This window comes from Phascolarctos cinereus, unplaced genomic scaffold, assembly GCF_003287225.1.
Source record: "Phascolarctos cinereus isolate Bilbo 61053 unplaced genomic scaffold, phaCin_HiC Scaffold_4;HRSCAF=312, whole genome shotgun sequence".
NCBI classification, from domain to species: Eukaryota; Metazoa; Chordata; class Mammalia; order Diprotodontia; family Phascolarctidae; genus Phascolarctos; species Phascolarctos cinereus.
Window position 1 is genome coordinate 653,073,704 of NW_027555847.1, and position 20,909 is coordinate 653,094,612.

Sequence of the window (20,909 nt, forward strand, 5' to 3'; positions counted from 1 at the left end):
AAGACCAGTGGTTTTTTTGGGGGGGGTAATTTATTTATTTTTAGTTTTCAACATTCACTTCCATAAGATTTTGAGTTTTAAATTTTCTCCCCCTCCACAAGATGGCGTGAAATTTGATATAGGCTCTACTTACACATTCATATTAAGCATATCTTCACATTAGTCATGATGTAAAAAAGAATCAGAACTAATAGGAAGAACCCTGAGAAAGAAAAAACAAAACAACAAAAGAAAAGGAGAGCAAGTAGTATGCTTCCGTCTTCATTCAGACTCCATAGTTCTTTCTCTGGATGTTTTTTTTCCATCGTGAGTCTTTTGGAGTTGCAAGACCAGTGTTTTTTCAAGCACATTAGACCACATTGCCAGCCAGGAAGGAGTCATATTTGGTACCTGGTCTCCCTGGCCTGAGTTCTCAGTCATTTCTCTAATTCTCTGGTACAGATGATTGCTGCCACTATCACTGGTGGCTAATTTCTCCCCCTCCACGTGAGGGGCACACTTGAAATCAGGTGTAATCCCCATTTCATGAGCAGGATATTGTGTCTCAGGTGGGTCCTGGCTCTTGGATCTTGGAAAGAGTGCTACTCTTTGAACACCTTGGTTTAACTCCTTTGGGTTTCATCACGCACGAGGGGTATCAGTTTGAGCATATCACTTCTTCTTCTGGGCTTCAGTTTCAGTCAACCAACAAGCCTTAATTAAGCTTTTACTGTGTGCCAGGCACTGTGCTAAGCAGTGGGGACACAAAAGCAAAATGGTTTTTGTGCTGAAGGTGCTCACCTTCTAAAGGGGGAGACAGCAGGAATACAGACAGATACATAAATAATGCATTCAGAGAAGATGGAGAGAAGCCTGAGAGGGAAAGGCCTCCTGTAGAAGGTGGCTCCTGAGATAAGCTTCAAAGAAAACCAGAGATTCAGAGCTGCAGAAATGAGGTAGTGGGCAAGCATTCCAGGCATGGGGGACAGCCAGTGCAAAGGCCACCGCAGGTGCAAAATATCGTATTCAGAACAGCCAGAAAAGGGAGGGAAGGTGTAAGAAGACTGGGAAGTTAGGAAAGAACCAGATCAGCAAGACTTTTAAATGACAGAAAAGGAGTTTGTGTTTGATCCTAGAAGTAATAGGAAACCACTGAAGTTTATTGGGAGGAGAAAGGAGAGGATTACATAGTCAAACCTGAGCTTAGGAAGGTTACTTTCACAGCTAAATAGATTGGAAAGAGACCAATTAGAAGGGTATATTGATATTCTAGGTAAGATATATGTGATAGTGGCTATGTGAGTGGAGAGGAGGATTGTATGCAAGAGATGGGGCAGCTAGGTGGCACAGTGGGTAGAGCCCTGGCTCTGGAGTCAGGAGGACCTGAGTTCAAATCCAGCTTCAGACACTAGACACTAGCTATGTGACCATAGGCAAGTCACTTAACCCCAATTGCCTCACCAAAAAAAAAAAGAGGGAGAGAGAGATGTGGAGATAAAAGTTCACAAGATTTGGCAATTGATAGGATGTGTGGAATGAGTTAGAGGGAGGAGTGGGACATGACACTGAGCTTTTGAGCCTGGGGGAGGGGAGAGTTCTCTTTTTGACACTGCCCTCTGTCCTTGAATCCCTTATCTTCTTAATTACCACTCTAACCTACCTACTCATCCTTAACTCTAGATCACCCTCACAATCAGCCTTCTTTCTTCCTACTCTCCCTACCCCTGTGCTGCTGACCAACACCTGCTACAGATTCATGTTATGTGATCTCATCTGGACCTTCCTTTTATTCCCTCCTGGTTGACTCTGGAGCATACTCCCTTCCAGACCTTCTCCTTTCTCCTCAGACTCCCAGGATTCTACTTTGCCCACCAGTAGATGACTGCGCGTCCTACTTTATTGAGAAATTCAAAGACATCTGTCAAGCAATCTTCCTTCTCTCTTACTCGTCTCAAAATCTTTCTGTATCATCCTCTGTTCTTCCATCCTTTGCTCTAGTATTTAAGGAAGAGATGACATATCTTGTCAAAGCCTACCCTTCTACTTGTACTCCTGATCCCATCCCCACTCTTTATCTTCCTCATTCCATTAATCATTTTCTCTCTCATCTTTAATTTTTCTCCAGTTCTTCTTCTGTTTTCTACAAACATACCTAGGTTTCTTAAAGCCCAAGAAAACCTTTACCTGACTTTGCTATCCCTACTCAAATTACAAACATATATGTGTGTATATAAATATATAGTATGTAAGTATACATATATATGTATATTTGTGTGTTGTGTATTCATACGTATGTGTGTGTGGGTGTGTGATCTTAAACTTTTCAAAGCCAAGCACTTAAAAGAGAATTGTCAATACTTGCTAACTCTAAACTCAGTATCCATGCACTTAACTCCTTTGCGTTCTGGCTTCCAACAGTACCATCCTATTGCAATTGTTATCTCAAACATTATCAGCAATCTTTTAACAGCTAGATCTGATGGCTTCTTGTTTGTTCTCATCCTCATTAATCTATATTCGTTCCCCTTTTGACGTTCTGTCACCCACATCTTCCTGCTCGATATTCTGTTTTTCTTAAATTCTGTGACACTGCTCTCTCCTGGTTCTTCTTCTGCCTGTCTAACAAATTCCTTCTCAGGGTTCATTGCTGGATCATCAGCCATTCCCTGGCTATTCAGCAAGAGCATTCCACAAGGCTGTACCCTCTGTCCCTTTCCCCTCTTGTCTGTCTTCTGTGTACTCTGTCCCTTGGTGATCTCATCAACTCCTGATTGTTCAATTATTATACAGATAGATGACTCTCAAATACATGTATCCAGTACTAATTCCCTCATTTCATCTGAAAAAAAAGTATTAGGAGTTTTAGTAGACTTGTGAAAAGTCAACATAGTTGAGTGAGTGATGTGATGTAACAGCCGGAAAAACTCACACAACTCAGACTACATAGGTGAGGCATAGTGCCCAAAACACGGAGAGCAACAGTACTTTCTGATTAGACCACAGCCCAACTGTTCTGTTCAGTTATGGGCACCATGTTGTGACCAAGATGGTGAGGTTCCTCAAAACCATAGCAAATTAGAACTTGGGATGTTAAGCCTGAAAAAAAGAGGAGCAGCACACACAATAATAGTCTTCAGATATTGGCATGGCTGTCATGTAAAAGGGATTGGTCTTGGTCCACTACCTAGAGGACCAAATTAGTAGTGTTGGGCAACAGTTCGAGCCACCCAGAAGTGGCATGGAATGCTGCTGGAGTCGGTAGGTTCACCTTCACTAGAGATCTTCACACAAAGGTTAGATGACTATTTGGTTGTGTTACAGAGGTGATTCTTATTAAAATAGGAATCGGACTACATCATCTCTCAGGTCCCCTCTGTGACTCTGAGGTTATGTGTTTATGTATATGTTTAAGACCAAAAGGGTGTTTTTTTGCCTCCTGTGAGCTTGAATTCCTACTTGTTCCAAAACATATATATATGTATGTGTGTGTGTGTGTGTGTGTGTGTGTGTGTGTGTATATACACACACACACACACACACACACACCTGCACACATTCATGCATGTACACACCAGGCTTTTTTTTTCTCTAACCCTGTGATATGGGAAGACTTCATCCCACCCTTATGATCTCTGGACCCTTCAAATTTCGTTGGGCACCATGATCATAATGATTCCCCATTCCCTTTGTTGTATCTGTCTCCCAGACCTCCATATTGCTTTCTCCAAGTTCCCTGGCATCAAGTTGTGAAATCCTATTCACTGTGTCTCTCAACACATATACCTTCCTAGGGCCTGAAGAAGCCTAACATGGAGGAAATCCGACATGCAAAGAATGCTGTATTCAGTCCATCCATGTTTGGCAGTGCGCTTCAAGATATCCTGGCCATGCAGAAGGAGCGCTACCCTGACCGGCAGCTGCCCTGGGTACAGACACGACTTTCCGAGGAGGTGCTGGCACTCAACGGGGACCAGACTGAGGGCATATTCAGGTACCTTGGGATAGGGATCAGGGAAGCAGGGCTGCAGACCCAATCCTGTGATGAGTGTCCTACTCTCCATAGGATCATAAGATTGGGAGCCAGTTTCAATACATTTGAAAAAGTGCTGGATTTAAAGTCAGAGGACCTGGGTCCAGATTTCAGCTCTGCCACTGTGGCAAGTGAAAGGTGAAGTGACTGAGGAAACAAGGTTCGTGATACTACCTAGGTTGCCTTGGGCAAATCATTTAACTTTTCTTGGGTCATAGTTTCTTCATTTGTAAATTGGGAGGAGTGGATTAGATGGTCTCTGAATGAATAAATGAATGAAAAAGCACATATTAAGTGCTTACTATATGCATATGATTGTGCTAATCATTGAGAATACAAATAGAAAAGCAAGACAGTCCCATGGAGCTCACATTCTAATAGGTGGAGACAAACGCAAGCCAGATGGAAAGGCTCCGTGGTCCTTGGGGTGCATTGCCAAAACAGGTGATAGATAATGCGTCTTCTTGAATGACATTTCCATTGACCTAACTGTATCTGTTTCTGTTGTTAAGCGAAATGGTAGTGCTAAGGATTTGGGTGGTAAAACCTTTCCTGTCTGGGTCTTTAATAGCTGTGACTGCTGACCGGGTAGAAGAGACTTCCTTCAGAGTAAGTTGCTAGGTCATATCTCCATAATTACTGCTGCCTTGGATAATGCCAGAAACAATGGCCTGAGGACACTGATACTCCTAGGACTTTGGGATTCCCCTTCCTGACATCGCAAGTTGGTCACCAATTGTATAGAATTCTCTCTCTCAAGCTTGCCTGCCCACTTGGTGGCAGTTGGTTAGCAGCTGGTTTCAGTGGTAGCTAGTCTCTTCTCCAGCAAGACTATCTGCTGGCCAGTAAGTCTGGTGGCCAGGCTGGAAGCAGAGCCAGTCATCTGAGGGTCCTTTCCCACTCTATGTCCGTGATCCTGTGTTCTTGACAGAGTCCTCACAGGTTCAGAGAGGAAAGGTGGCCAGGCTAGTTCTGCGGTTCTCATCCAGGGTCTGGCTCTGGGAGCCCTCAAAAAGAACCGAGTAGTTTGTCTGACCTCTAGAGAATGGGGCACTGCTGCAGGGTTTGCCCTTGGATCCTGGAGGCCAGGATTGGTTCCAGGTGAGGCAGGCCTTCTGAGGAGCCTTGCATGGGGCCTGCATCATCAACAGCTAGCTTCTGTGTCCTGCACTGACTTCTTTTCTACCATCCCCTCCCTGTCTAACCCCCTTCATTACCAGCTGTTAAGCCTTCACCTTACCCTTTATTCCCCACTCAAACATCAGACAAGAGTCTAGATGGGGCCTTCAAAGCAGTAAAGAGCCAGGACAGCCTGCAGCAGAGGCCCAGCCTTGGAGCATAACCAGGTCACTGCCTGTCTTCTGTCCCCTGCTTGTCACCCCTCAGGTCAGAAAGACCAGAGTTCAAATCCAGCCTCAGTCATATACTAGCTGTGTAACCTGGCCAGCTGCACTGGCCTTGCTGTTCCTTGCACAGACACTCCTCATTCCATGCTTTTTCTCTGGCTGCCCTGCCTGCTCTATGCATAGTTGTTTACATGGTGTCTCCCCCATTAGAATGTGAGGTCCTTGAGGACAGGGACTGTGTTTTTCCTTGCATTCTATCCTAGCATTCAGCACAGTGCCTGGCATAGTAAACACTTAATAAATGCTTGATGGTGATGATTTCTACAGTTCCTTTTGTCTCTAAATCCTGTGCTTTTATGGTTTCTCAAAAGAATTTCTAGCCCTAGAGCCTTAGAAATCATGTAGAGGAATGAGGCCTAGACCTGGAGTCAGGGGAACCAGGTTAGAGTCACGGCTCTACTGCATTATAGCTGTGTGACCTTAGGAAAGTCAGCTCTGTTGAACCTCTGCTCCCTCACGTGTCTGCCCTCCTCTCTCTGATTTTTCTCAGGCCTGTAGAAGAAAAGTGCTCTGCCTGTTATAAACTGCCATAGAAATGGGAGCTACAGAGTCACCAGATCTAGGTCTAGAGCTGACAGGGAACCCAGAGGCCTTCCAGTCCAACTTGGTCATTTGAGAGATGAATAAAGAGGGGAAGGAATTCAGTATGTGTGTCATGCACAATGCGTGTGTGTCCCATGACAAAGGATGGAGGATATCATACTATTGCCCTCAACTCCCAATTTAACAGTCTCAACCACAGAAGTATCAAAGACTGAAAGACTATATGGAAATAGAGGCAGACTGGGTGCTAGATTGCACAGTGGTTAGAGTGCTGGGCTTGGAGTCAGGAAGACCTGAGTTCAAATCCAGCCTTGGTAATATACTAGCTGTGTGACCCTGGGCAAGTCACTTAACCTCTGTTTGCCTCAATTTCATCAGCTGTAAAATGGGGGTAATAACAGTACCTATCTCCTGTTTTATAAAGCACTTAGTAGAGTTGCCTGGCACATAGTAGGTGCCATATAAATGATTATTCCTTCCCTTTCTAGGATAGCTCATTGGTGGTAGGAAATGTCCTTAGGGAAATTCATCTCAAGTTTTCTGTTTCTCTCTCTCTCACACACACTCTCTCTCTCTTTCTCTCTCTCACAGGGTCCCTGGGGACATTGATGAGGTGAATGCTCTGAAGCTGCAGGTGGATCAGTGGAAGATCCCCACAGGGCTGGAGGACCCCCCATGTCCCTGGTAAGAGATGGGGCACAGACTGATACTAGGAACTAGAGAGGAGTACTGAGATTTTATATACACACACACACACACACACACACACACACACACACATCCCTTCCATGGTGCTAGAGGTATAACATTGAGGAAGACTGTAGAGGAGACCCAGGTGCCTCCAGGCTTGCCAGGGAGCCAAACCTTCCAGCTCTGTGTCCTCATTTCCTACAGAATTATGTGACCTAGAGTAGGTGTCCATTACTACCTCTCCTCCGCCTCACTCACCCCTGAAGGGAGGATGGTCACATGTTATAACATCCATCTTGGCCAGGAAAACCCCGTGGACAGTATAGTCCACAGAGTCTTAAAGAGTTTGACGTGACTGAACAACAACAAATTTACTGAACTATTATTCCTCTCTTTTTTATTCTTTGTTATAAGAAATGGCTCTGGGGTGGAGAAGGAGGTGTAGATAACATAAAACCAAAAAAAGATGAACAAAGATTTTTTTTAAGAGTTAAAGATGATTTTGAATTTGTGAATCTGAGTGACTGGGAGTCTGGTAGTGCCCTCAACAGAAATAGGCAGGGTAATTTAGGAGGCTAGATGAGGAGTTCCATTTTGGATATGTTGAAATAGAGATGCCTGTGTCCAGGTGGAGATATTCAGGAAGCAGTTTGTGACATAGGACTGGAGTGTTATAGAGAAACTAAGCCAGATACATAGTTTTGGGAGTCATTTGTTTAAAGATAATAATTAAACCCAAGCAAGCTGATAAGATTACCAAGAGTATAAAGAGAGATGAAGAGGGGGTCCTAAAGAGCTTTAGAAGACACACTTAGGGGGCAGAAGATGGTTAATCTTGCCAGGGACACCAAGAAACATCTTTTAGGCAGAAGAAGAAGGGAATATTGTCACAGAAACCAGGGAAGGAGAACTTGTATACAAAGAGAATGTGATCAACAGTGTCAAAAGTTGAAGGTGGGGCAAGGATGCTGGTGACAGAGAGAACACCATTATATTTAGAAATTAAGAGATTTCAAGTTATCTTTAAGTGAGTAGTATCAGTAGAGTAATAGTGTTGGAAGTTGGATTTCAAAAGGATTGATAAATAAAAGGATATTGAGGGAGTGGAGGGGAGATTGCAAATGTTGGCAGTTATTTCTAGGGTTTTAGCTATGAAAGGGAGAAGGGCTCCAGATTGATAACTTCATGGAGGATGGCAGGGTCAAGTGAAGGTTTTTGAAGATTCAAGAAAGCTGGGCATGTTTAGAGGCAAGCAGGAAGGACCTAATAAGTTTAATTCATTAAGCGTTTCTTGGGCACTTACTTGGTGCTAGGCACAACAATAGGAATGGAAGGCAGAAATACAGTCCTTGCCCTTAAGGAGTTAATTACATTCTATTAGAGAGATAAAGAGAGCTTGAAGTAAGAGCAAGAACATGCAGAAATAATCAAATGGGCAAACTCTTAAAGGACATAGAACCAAGAGAAGAAGTAGAGGGCTTGGCCTTGACAAAAAGGGCCACCTTTTCTTCAGATAATCGAGCCAAGGAGGAAGAGACCAGTGAAGATGTAAAGAGGCTTTGCTCTATTGAGTAGGGGAAATGAGAGAGCCTGTGATGGCCTCAGTTCTCTCAGTAATGAAAGGGGTTCTCTACTAAGAGGTTGTAGAAGTCTTGAAGAGAACAGAGAAGGTTTGAAATAGCCACTGTGAGGAGTCAGCCAGAGAGGAGTAAAAGGATTTCCGTGCAGCAGTGAGGGCCCAATTGAGATTCGATAACATGAATTTCTAGGAGATCCATTTGGCACAGTTGTATCAGTTTCTCCAGTGGCATTTAGCAGTATGGGAGTAGGAATGGAAACACTTGGTGGAGGGGTTAATTTGTTTTGTTTGGTTTTGGTTTTTTGGGAGTTTTTTGGTGAGGCATTCGGGATTAAGTGACTTGCCCAGGGTCACAAAGCTAGTAAGTGTCAAGTGTCTGGTCTGAGACCGGATTTGAAAGCATGTCCTCCTGACTCCAGGCCCAGTGCTCTAGCCACTGCACCACCTAGCTGCCCCGGATTATATTTTGTTTTGTTTTGTTTTGTTTTTGAGGGGGGTTAGTTTTGAGGTCGAGGCATTATTGGCAATAGATCAGAGGACAAAGGAATTAAAGCAGAAGATAGTGTGGGGTTGAACTGGTCAACTGTAGAGTTAAAAGAGGAAAACAAAGTCAAGGTAAGAGTGATGGATTGGGAGAATAGAGAGGGATAAAGGACTGATGCTTACTTTAAGGATGAAGAATAAGCAAAGCCCAGGAAAAATGGAAGGGCGGTTTATGACAAATGAGGAATTTCAGGATCATAGAGGTGACACAGTTGTGATGGTGAGATCTAAGGTTGACCATTTCTGTGATTGGTTAAAGTCTAATGAGGATTTAGGTTGTGAGAGTTTAGAAGGATGATGACCTAGAAGATCAGGGTATTTAAGTGGACATCAGTGTGTATACTGAAATCCTCGAGTTTAAGAGCATTTGGAGTAGAGAATAAGACTGTGTAATAAGACTGTGACTTAGCTGCAAAGGGAAGAATGAATGGCCTAGGCAGGGATGGGGAACCTGCAGCCTCGAGGCCACATGTAGCCCACTAGGTCCTCAAGTGCAGCCCTTAATAAAAGGATTTGTTCTGTGAAGTTTGGATTCAGTCAGAGGGCCCTAGTTGAGGACCTAGAGGGCCACGTGTGGCCTAGAAGCCCAAGGGTCCCCACTTCTGGCCTCGAGGCTGAGCGGTGCATGGAGCAAGCATCTAGACAGGGTGATATACATGAATGAAGTGAACCTCAGAGTAGGGGAGGTTGACTGAGTGATGACAGCAGAGAGATGATCTGGAGGTAAAGAGTGAGGATCAAAAAATAGCCTGCTTCTCCTCACCCAGTGAATCGGGGCAGAATGAGCCGTTTCATGTTCTGTGGTGACCTCTGTCCCTTGTTTAGGAAAGAGCATTTTTCTCCAGGCTCTCAGCCTAGTGAGATGGAGGCAAGCAGACCCCTTCTGAGAAGACCTGGAAGGTGGAGGGGATAGAGCGCTAGGTTTTAACCGATACTTTCTGGCTGTGTAACACTGGCCAAATCGCTTTCAACTCTCAGAGCACCAGTTCCCTCATCTGTAAAATGGGGTAATGATAGCCACCTCCCTCTCAGAGCTGTTCTGAGTATCAAATGAAATAAAATAGGTAAAGCACTTTGACTATCTTAAAATGTTATCTGGCTGTCAGTTATTGTTGCTATGTCTAGGGCCTATTGGCTGTTCTTCCCCTTTCTCCCTTAGCCTCTCAGTCCTGGCTGAGCCTGGAACAGATGCTTATCTAGTAGTTCTTTCCAGATCCACACCTCTGTTCTTTGATGGGATGCCAAGCTAACCTGAATCTCTGAGCTCCTGCCTCTCCCACCTGCTTCAGCCTCAACTTATTACCCCTAAATCTTAAGGAACTAAGTCATTGTAGCCATTGACCACCCCCTGCTGAAACCTCCACCAACCTCTCCATGCAAGTGCTGATGGCGCTCGCTCTCTCATTCTTCTTTTTCTCTGTCTTCTTCCACACACAGCATCACTGCTAAAACTCTGGTATCGAGAGCTAGAGGAGCCCCTTATCCCCCATGAATTTTATGAGCAGTGCATCACGCACTATGAAAACCCTGAGGCTGCCATCGCTGTCGTCCACTCCCTGCCCCGGATCAACAGAATGGTGCTGTGCTACCTCATCCGCTTCCTCCAGGTAATGGGCCCTGAGCCTAGCTGTCTCAGAGTGCTCCACAAGGCTTGGGAATTGGGCTCCTTCTCTGTTTCTCCTGCCTGAGAATATGAGCCCCAGTTCACCGCAGTAGCAGTCCCTCAAGTCCCTTGGAGCAAGTAGGGGTTTCTGGCATAACCAGTATGTGCTTTTTAATAAAGGGGAATGTCATGTGGTAGAAAGATCCCTGGAGCTAGAGCCATCAGAGACCGAGGCTAGAATCCCAGATCAGAGTACTAGTGTGGGATCGAACTGATCATTGTGCTTTCCACTCTCTTTCCTTTCTGCTTTTACAAAGAAGACTCTCAGTCTGTTTTATCATCAGTAAAATGAAGGAAGTAATACTTGAATCTTGCGGAGATAAGCATTTTATAAACATTAAGGTACTCTAGAAATGAGAGCTATTGGGGCAGCTAGGTGGCTTAGTGGATAAAGCACCAGCCCTGGAGTCTGGAGGACCTGAGTTCAAATGTGATCTCAGACACTTAGCTATATGACCCTGAGCCAATCACTTAACTCTGATTGCCTCAAAAAAAAAAAGAGAGAGCAGAGATCTATTATTAAGTACCATATGTGCCTTTCTAAAAAGTTTTGTTACCAAGTACTTCTCCTCATTTATTGTGTCCTAGGTATTTTTTTCTCTTGATTCCTGTGGAATGGGGATAGAGGAGTAGAAGACCCAGTCTCTGGCTTCAGGAGAGACCAAACTTAGAGGACAGTAAGGAATCGAGGGCTAGAGATTGTGGTTCCAACTTGAAATGCCAGAATATATAACTCATAACTCTCACATAGAAGCAGGAATAGATTTCTGCTTGGGCCTAGAGCCAGGAGCCATAGGGCAGAAGAGAGACCTGTTACTAGCTGTGTTTTAAGTAGGCTGCAGAAGCAGTAAACAGCCTTGCTTGGGGGCAGGAGGGTGTGAGGAGAGACTGGGAGGCAGAAAGCAGTGACTCGGTAAGCAAGTCAGGGGATCGGCCCAGCTCTGCCATGAACTTTGAGCCAGACCTGTCCATGCTCCAAGCTTCACCTTTCTTATGTAGAAGATAAAGGGGTTTGACTAAATGCAAAGTTCCTGGCCATCTCTGAACTAGATTGTGTCAGCATCATCTATCCGATGATCTAATGAAGTGGGACTTTTTCACAGGGTGTAGAATTGCCTGGTCCAGTCCCCTCATTTTAGGGAAGAGGTGTCTCATCCCTGGATAGATCAAATGACTTTTTACAGTCATACAGCTAGTTAGCAGCACAGCCAGAATTAGAACTTGGGTCCTCTTGTTCTAAACCAACTGCTCTTTCTGCTGTACCATGTTACCTTCTAACCCAGATCCTTAAATTTCAGTTTTGAGCACTTTTCCTCACATGGTCCTAAGTCTCAGGAGATAGCAGAAGTGATAGAGAAGAAAAGAGAATACAGAGGAAATACTGGGAAGGCAGGGTCAGCATTCCAAGTGAGATTCAGTGGATGGAGACAAGCACAGGACCCACTAGGAGGGAGTGCTGTCTTGACAGAAATCCCACTCTCCTATAAGCCGGTCAGCAGATGCTCCATCCTCACCCTCCTCAGAGCAGTGGGCTGGGACAGAAAGGCCCGGCCCTAGAATGGAGGAGAGATTCTGCAGGGTCTGGAGCTGGAAGGATGTCTTTCCTCCATGTGACTCAGTCAGGCAGCCTTATGGAATTTCCCCCATAAACACGTTTGCAGGACATGGATTGTGAACAGGGCTGTGAACAGGTATTTTTGCAGATTTCTTAATAATCCCTCTGCCCGCACAGGTGTTTGTGCAGCCTGCCAATGTGGCTGTCACTAAGATGGATGTCAGCAACCTGGCCATGGTGATGGCGCCCAACTGCCTGCGCTGCCAGTCAGACGACCCACGTATCATCTTCGAAAACACGCGCAAGGAAATGTCCTTCCTCCGTGCCCTCATCCAGCACCTGGATACCAGCTTCATGGAGGGAGTGCTATAGTGCTCCGGGGGTTGGCCCACATGCCTGCCCACCCACCTGCAGCTCCCCCACCCTGCACAGAGACACAAGATACACACGGGGACTGCCTGCTGGCCAGGGCTCCCACCTGCCCCACAGTGGTCCATCTGCATAACCCCAGGTGAGGGAGATTTCTCCAGGAATTCAGTGGGGGCCAAATGATGCCCAGCCCCTGCCCCTTCCTGTACTCTTTCTTCTGGGCGTGGTGGATCTGGCCCACTGCTAACTAAAGAAATAACACTGAAGGTAGAGGGGAACCTGAAGGGGATGGGGAGCTGAGCTGAGCTGAGCCAAGCTGATCCCAGTCCTGTGGCCGATCCCAAATGCACTGTCGGCCACCTGGCTATTCCTGTTAGCATGGGAAGAGGAGTGAGGCAGCAGTGGGCCCAGAGCCCACCAGCAGTGGAACGGGCAGACAGGCACCCTGTGGGGAAGACACAGTTAGGTGTGTGGAGAAAACAGCGGGGTGGGGGACCCAGCCCTAGCTGCATATCTGCAGCCTGGGAGGGGGGAGGGGGGGAGGGAGGGAAGGGGATAGGGAAGGGAGGGAAAGGGAGGGGAGGGAATGTATTGGCCCCTGAAATAAGCATGACTGGTTATTAGCCCACAATGGCCCTAGCCAAAGCCCAGACCAGGGCCAGGCTGGGCTGCACAGAGAAGGGCTGGACCTGAGCACAGCTCACCAGCCCTGGGGTTTGGTTTTACGTTTGTCCATGTTGCATTTACACAGCTGGTTACCACCTATCCCCCATGTCCCATCTAGCCAGGACATGGGGGACTGGCTGCTAAGGGTCCCATGTGTGTCCTGACCTATTCCCATTCCCATACCTCAGCCCTTAGAAGTTAGAAATTTCCTTGGGAGAGCATTGTTAAAAGCACTTTGTTATCTGACTTTCCTCTGTCCATCCCTGGCTCCAGAATCAGGCCCAGGCCCACACCTTTACCACCCACTTTGCCCGCCTCTCACTTTTCTTCCACCCATTTCTGACCTTGCCTCTCTTGTACCATTCCCCTGCCCCTGTCCCAACTTCAGGCTGGGGCTTGGGTCCCCACAATTTCCGTCTTATTCTCGCTCCTACTTCCCGCTGGCTCCCCCTACCTTCTCGTCCCTGTGACTTCCCACCCCCTTCCCTAACATAGGACCTGGCACAGTGGAAGAGCCTGATGCCTCTCCCAAAACACCCTGAAGGAGCTAAGGGACCAGATGTGATTGAGGGACTCAAGAACTGACAGCTCTAGTCACTGCTGGGTTCCTCCCTTTTCTCCACCAGCTTTCCTATTGGCCATGGCCTCCTAGAACTGCAGAACTTCAGGGCTGAAAGAATCTTAGATATTATCTAGTCTGTCCCACCCCTTATTTTACAGATGAGGAAACTGAGGCCCAAAGAGAAGAGATTTGCCCAAAGTCACCCAGGTAGTAAGCAGAGCTGTGATTTGAGCCCAGTTCTTACTCCAAGTCCAGGGCTCCTTCCACTAACCATAGTTGCCCCAAACCAGCCCATTCCCTCAGACTCACTGTCAGGTACCCAGGGTCCACCATGGGCAGGGACAGGGATCCACTGGGTCCAATCAGTCACATCACCTCCCGCCCAGGGAACCTTGGGCACAACAAGGGGCAGGACTGGCAGAATCCCCTTCCCCCATTCCCAGCAGGGTGCCCCAAGAAAGTGCCTTCTGCTCCCCAGAGCCAAGCTGACACTGCCCCTTCCTGTCCCGACACTCTCCCACCATGTGAGGATAGAGAATTACCACCACCACCCAAGCCAGTCCTCCTCCTCCTCTCTGTTCAGGGCTGGCCCCTGAGGACTAGGGAGGGGATTGATTTGAGGGACGAGGGGCACAACTCTGGGGCCTTCCTCCAGCCTCTCCTTCCCTACTTCCATTCTGCCCCGTCCCCAGGACATTTCCAACTATGCTCTCTCCCCAAATCCCTGCTCCCTTTTCTCTAGGCAGATGGGGAACATACTCCCACCCTTCAGGCAGATCCAGTCTTTGGAGATCCCAACCCCAAAGACTCAAGCTTACCTGTTCTCACTGTCTTCCACGGTCAGTGGGGCAGCTCTTGCTGTGGGAGACATTCCCTGGGAACTTCTAAACCTAGGCCTAAGGAAGCAGTATCTTTTACCCAGGCCACGGTGGTAGCATGAGTTTGTCTTCTTCATTCCACCCAGACTGCCCTTGCTTGTCTGATGCTGGCCCCAGCCCTGACTCCAGGCAGGAGTGAGGTAGACAAGTGGTTGCCCCTTGTGTTCAAAGCAGACCCCTAGAATAAAGGAGAGGGGGGAAGTTCCTGAGGCTTCAAACCCTTTGACCCAAGCCTTAGATGCCACCAGCTGCCGTGTCCCCATCCCTAGCCCTGCCCCTGACCTTCTGCCTCAAGTGCCCTTCCCCCACTCCTCTGGGGGCCTCTCCCAGAACAATCCTCTACTCACTGAGCTTGAGGGCTTCAGGGCCCCTTTGGGTCAGCACTGACTGTAGGGGAGCCCAGTGGAGTAGAGGTTTCCCTGGGCCTTCCTCAGAAGCTGCTCAAGGACTGGCTCAGTGAGATATCTTCATCCCCTCAAACCCAAGTTGGTGTTGGGGGGCAGAAGAGGGGCAGAAGGGGCCAAGGGACCATGGCAGGGCAGTGCACAGGGTAGCCTGGGAGCCAGGGGGGTAGGGAGGGGGGATGGGGCAAGAGTATTTTTTCTTAGTGTAACTATAAATTCAGAATTTATCCCGCATCCTCATTGCGGCAGCGGAGCCTTTGTATAGAGATATAAATAGAGACAGAGTGAGAGATATAAGGACTAAATTTGCTAATTAAATCATTTTAATCCAAATGCTATTTATCTCCCCAGTCATCACCCAGCCTCAGCCCAGAGCAAGTTGGTATCATAGTTTTCTTCTGCATCTTTTCTTGGCTTGTGACCAAAAAGCAACCCAACCCCATCCCTACCTCCCTGCCCTATACCTGGCCCCATGGCAAATGTGAAGGAATATGGATAGGAGGGAAGTCCAGCAGGGTTTCCCTCTCAGCCCGACACCAAAGGAGATAAACGAAGGAGAAGGCAGCTTCCTGGTAAGACTAGTCATCTGCCCTCCACAGGCAACACCCAGGGAAGAAGGGAGAGAGCAAGCCCACACTGATCGATACCTTCTGGGGGCCCAAGATGGTCCTTTGACCTTTGCAATAAATGCCAGAAAATCCAGGCATCCCCATTTCATATCCATCTCAGCCAGGCCTACATGTTCATGGAATGTGGATGGGGGCACATTTGCCTGTGCGAAAGCAGGGCCCTAGGAATGAGGCTACTTGGGGAAGAGCGCCCTGCAGAGCTCTGGATCCCAGTGCTGGGGCAGTGTCCATGTGGAAAAGAGCCACCTGTGCACCATTTGTTCATAGCCTGCTTGGGGTAAGGGGCCTGGGTGTGAGGGGAACAAGCAGGGCCTGCTCTGTCCAGTGTGGTGGGGCCCCCTCCCAGTTTGTACATTTTCCATGGTGGAGTTTTTTGGTTGTTCTGGTTGTTGTAAAACTTCATTTGTTTTCCTGTTTTTATATATCTATTTTTTTTAGAATTGTTTTTATTTATTATTAAAAAAAAAAAACAAAAACAAAAAAAATAGCCCCACTCCCCCTCCTGCCTCAACCCTGGGATTGGGTTGGGGGGGAAGATGGAGAGGGAGGAGGGCCACACTGGTTCTGGCCTCAAGCCCCTGTGGGACTCCAGCCACAAGTCCCCAAACTGCTAACCAAGCCCAGCAGGATCCCCAGCCCTTCCATGGCCTTCGGCACCAGTCTCTCCTCACCAAGAACTGGAGGCTGTTGTAGGCAGGTCTCCAGGTTGGTGGGGTTGGCATAGCCTCCCAGTTGGTGGGGTTGGCATAGCCGCCCAAAGTCCTCCTCAGATAGCCATCTCAGGAACTGGGCCAGCCATGCTGGGGAGGGGGAGGAATGCAGCCTTCCAATGAGGTGGGTGGGAGGTAGGGTACTTCCTGGGAGGGGAGGGGGGCAGGGCAACAGCCCCATTGTCTGACTAACTCTGTAATTATGACGCATGGACATGTAGAGGCGGCTCCATGTCGTGTGAATAAAATACATATGGACACTCTCCACTGTTGTTCTCACTCGTCTGTCTACTTGTCTCTTCCACCTTTTTTGCCTTCCCTGGAAGGCCTCCCTTAGTACTCATCTGGTAGCGGCTGAACTGGGCTGTAACACATCCAAGGAGTCCCCAGAGTCTTGTCACCCTCACTGCCACTACGATGACCAGAGTGAGAAAACAATCACTCATTGCTGTAGCACTCCAAGATTGCACAGGCTCATGGGAGGTCTAGTCCTAACCATCCTTCTACAAATAAGGAAACCAAGATGCAGAAAAATGATCTGGCTGTACGTCACACACGGGTGGTCCGTGGCAAGGCCAGGTTTCTGGCAGAGGCCCTTTGACTACAAATTCATCACTTTTACAATAACAACTCATAGTTCTGTGAGCTGGGTGAATACAGGTGTTAGTTCTTTTTTAAAAGGGGAGATTAAGGCTCAGAAAAGGAAGGGACTTGCTCAAGGTCACATAACTACCAAGTGCTGGAGCCAGAATTTGAACACAGTGCTTTAATTCCAGCAGTCTTTCCACTGTGATACTTCGTAAATCTTCATAAGCTATATAAATATGGTTTATTCAGATGAACCAGATTCATTCTTGGTGGTTTATCAATAAGTATATCTTAACAGCTTTGCACACACCCAGAATTTGGCTCTTGTCAAGGTCTCCACAAAAAAAAAAAATGAAAAGGCGTTCATGACCCTCAGGCTAACAATACATCATAAAGAGGACACAGATCTGGTTTAATCCAACAAAAATAAAAAATTCAGACTTGCACCAGATCCCATAAAGAGTCAAGACAACTACTTTGCCTCCACCCTTCTCCGAAGAGCCATATAGTTCTCCCAACTTAGAGTACTACCAGAGGTGACAGACACACAAAGGGAAGAACTCGTGGTTACTAGAAGGGGCCTGCGTTCCTGCCTTCCCTCAAGGAACAGTATTCATGGTTGTTAAGAGCCAAGCACCCCTCACCTGTGGTAACTCCCTACTTAGCTTAGAGACTTATATGTTCCAGATCAGTAGCAGTATCCTAGGGTTGGGGGCTCCTCCCATCAGTAAAAGAACTCAAAGTCCGTAGAGTGTTGACTCCTCACTTTCCCTGCACCTCAATGTGGGAGAGCAGTAGAGGTCAGCAAATCTGGGTTCCTACTCCAAACAGAAGCACAGGGAGGAATTCACCAGTGGGGAAGAAAGGTCTGGAATGGAAGAGGTGTATGGTCCAGGGTGAGAAATGTAATATACCAAGTAGTTTGGTGGGGAGGGCACCAGCATTTAGGGAATCGGGAAAGTCTTCGTGCAGAAGATCCTTGACTTCTATCTTTAAAAAAGAGGTGAATTCTACCAGGCAGGGGAAAGGAAAAGTGCATTCCTGGCATGGGGGATTGCCAGTAAGAAGGTAGAGAACTGGGGGGGGGGGGGGAGCGTTCTTGGCCAGTTTGGCTGGATCAAGAGTGTGCAAGCAAGTCATATCTAATGAGACTGGACAAATGAATTGGCCCGTCCCCTATTATGGGTTGCGCTGTATTCTTGACTACAATATTGAGGAGATTTGCCAGTTGCTGCTTTTGAGGTTAAGGTTCAAACTTTATTCATCAATAAGGGAAGAAAATCCTGTATCTTTGGAACCACACCAGATGGGTTTAAATTAGAATTTTTAAAAGAAAATCTTATTTTGTTTTTCTGCCACTCCTGGTCTAATCTACAGAGCCAAGATGTGCAGTTGATCGTGGTTCATGGAACACAGCTAGTGAACCTAGTGTGTTGAGAAGGAAGGTTAACAGGAGTGGTGGTGGCAGACGAAGGTTTACAAAATGATTCTGATCATTTTCAAGAAAGCTTGGGATGGACAGCCAGCTTTATTAAGAAGCTTGGTGGGAGGGAGTCATGATACTATAGGGACCAGTTGGGGAATCCCCTTTATCTGTGTTTTGCACATGAGAAACCCCAGAGCCAGAGGGTGGGGCTCTAATATAATAAAAATCATGGGAAGAAGTCTTATTGAAGACTCCAGTGTTAATAGGGATTTTATCAGAAGCCTACTGGTTTGCATTTTCCAATTTTTTAAATATCTAGGGACTCTCATTCATCTTCCCAAAATCCTAATTCTTGTAGATTCGTTAGTGTTGAACCTATGCTTTTCTCATGTCTCAATTCTTTGTATGTGCATTCTTTTTAGATGTATTAAACAAAACAAAACAAAACAAAAAACCTTCACAAACCCACCTGAGGGTTGTTATTTCCTCCCCTCTCCACTGCCTCTCACTTCTAAGTTTATTTAAAGACATGGGAACTTGATTCTCTCAGGCACCAATTTTTAGCATTGAATAAAAGAGGCAAAACTTAAAAAAAAATGAATTGGGCCCAGATTGTCTAGGGCTTTCAAAGCTAAACAAGGATGTGTATTTTATCCTAGAGGCAATAGGAGTCTTCTAGAGATGATTGACTAAGGGGATGACAGTCAAAAATGAGCTTAAGGAAGATGATCTTGGCAGCAATGTGTAGGATAAACAGGAGCACTAGCAAGTCAAGAGACTTGAGGCAAGGAGAACCATTAGGAGGCTATTGTAGTCATTTTGTGCAAGAGTTGATGCGAGTCTGAACTACAGTGGTAACTGTGATTGGGGTCAGATAGGAAAGATGTGAAGGTAGAAACAGCAAGATTTGACAACACGGATGTGTGAGATGAGAAATGTAGAGTCCTAGAAAATGCTGTGGTGAACCTGGAAGACTGAAAGGATAGTGATACCTTGGACAGAAATTGGAAAGTTTGGAAGACAGGAGAATTTGCAGGGAAAGGTAATGAGTTCAGGGCTGAACTTGTTGAGTTTAAGCTGTCGCAGGGGCATTATTTTGAAATGTCTAATACCTAATGTGTGATGCAGAACGGAAACTCAGAAGAGTGTGGGACTAGATGTGTAGATTTGTGTCATCTGCATAGAAATATTTAAACTCTTGAGAGCTAATGGGCAATAGAGGGTGGCCACCTTTTAAGAGCAGCATTCCAAGTGTGTCTTTAGTCACAGCATCAGAAAGAGGAGTGTTGGGGAAAGAGTGGCTCTCCAAGTGGGGCTCCTGTGGGATTTCCAATTGGAAGATGTTCCCCTCAGTCATAACAAAGACAGGAAGCTCGAAAGAGCCATCATTAGAGGCAAAGTCAGGGAAACTCTATAGAGTGCCAGGAATGTACTATGCACAAGTCAAAGGTTCATAGGTCCTAAGTTATCTTAAAGACTGAAATAATTTTAAATATTAAATCCAGCCTGCTTTTTAACAGATGAGTAAACTGAGGCCCAAGTTCAAAGAGCTAGTAACAAAAAATGATGATTCAAAATCAGGTTTTCTGACCTCCAGTCAAATACTCTTTCTACTAGTAGACTATACTGTGGTATGTCATGATACAAAAAATTACAGGCCTTAGGAAATGGATTGGGTTATGTCTGATGAGACAGATTTTCAGAGGGCTCTGGTTTATAGTAATTCTGCCCTTAGAAGGGTATTTATGAAATGGTTTGTGATTATGCCACCAGTTAGCAAAAACAAAACCAAAAAAACCCTCCAACAATGGGCTGAAATCCAAGCCCTGAGTTTGTAAAGGTCTCTATAGCTTCTAGAGCATTTCTGTTCCCTCATGCCCCAAACAAAGGAGACGCCAGGAAAAGTAAAGGCAGGGTCAACCATAGGTGTTAATGAGAAATAAGATTATTCCATCAGACTCAGTTTTTAGCAAAATAAAAGGACACGATTTAAACACAGTCCAGTCTCACACAGCTGAAGAAAAGCAAGGAAAGGGAGATAGAGACCACCAGTTCCTCTTTTCCCTCAACCTTGTGGCAACCAAAGTGAAAACCCCAAATTAAAAAACACAGAGCCAAAACTCTCCTCTTGTCCTTATAGAGTTCACCTATCTCTCTTGGAGTCTTGAATTTAAAGAAGGTAACTACTAATGTCACTACCAAAGGCTGACATGTTTGCACCCCAGTTTCACCTCTCAAGGGAAGACTCCACCCCTCCTCTCTGGAAAACTTTAAAAGCTCCCTCTGTAAGAATGGGGAAAAAAACCACTCTCCATTCTTGTTCTCCCATTAGCTCCCTCTCTTCCCAAGAAATACCAACTACCAGGATTGGGAATGCCTTGGGTCCCCTTCTAGGCAGCCAGCCAAAGCCTTAGCCAAGGGCAGTGACACTAGAAGAGAGCCTGGCCTCAGAAAGAAGGTTGTGGAGGCAGGGAGAAGTGATGGGATAAAGGGTGTAAGGGGGGTGGGATATCAGTCAATCAGTAAGCATTTTTTTAAACAAATTTATTTATTTTTAGTTTTCAATGTTTACTTCCACAAGATTTTGAATTCCACATTTTCACCCCATCTTGCCCCTCCCCCACCCCAAAATGGCACGCATTCTGAATACCTCTTCCCCTAGTTTGCCCTCCCTTCTATCTCCCCCCCC

At 46.3% G+C, this 20,909-nt stretch overlaps 1 protein-coding gene across 1 annotated transcript in view; it reads left to right on the forward strand.

Annotated features, from left to right (window-relative positions):
- ARHGAP39 (Rho GTPase activating protein 39) overlaps positions 1 to 12,871 on the forward strand; it is a 360,039-nt gene extending 347,168 nt beyond the window's left edge. Inside the window, 4 exon segments of the mRNA XM_020995146.2 lie at positions 3,771 to 3,970; positions 6,550 to 6,635; positions 10,208 to 10,377; positions 12,166 to 12,871. Coding sequence (XP_020850805.1) covers positions 3,771 to 3,970; positions 6,550 to 6,635; positions 10,208 to 10,377; positions 12,166 to 12,360 — 651 coding nt within the window. The 3' untranslated portion in view covers positions 12,361 to 12,871.
- Positions 12,872 to 20,909: the final 8,038 nt, after the last annotated feature.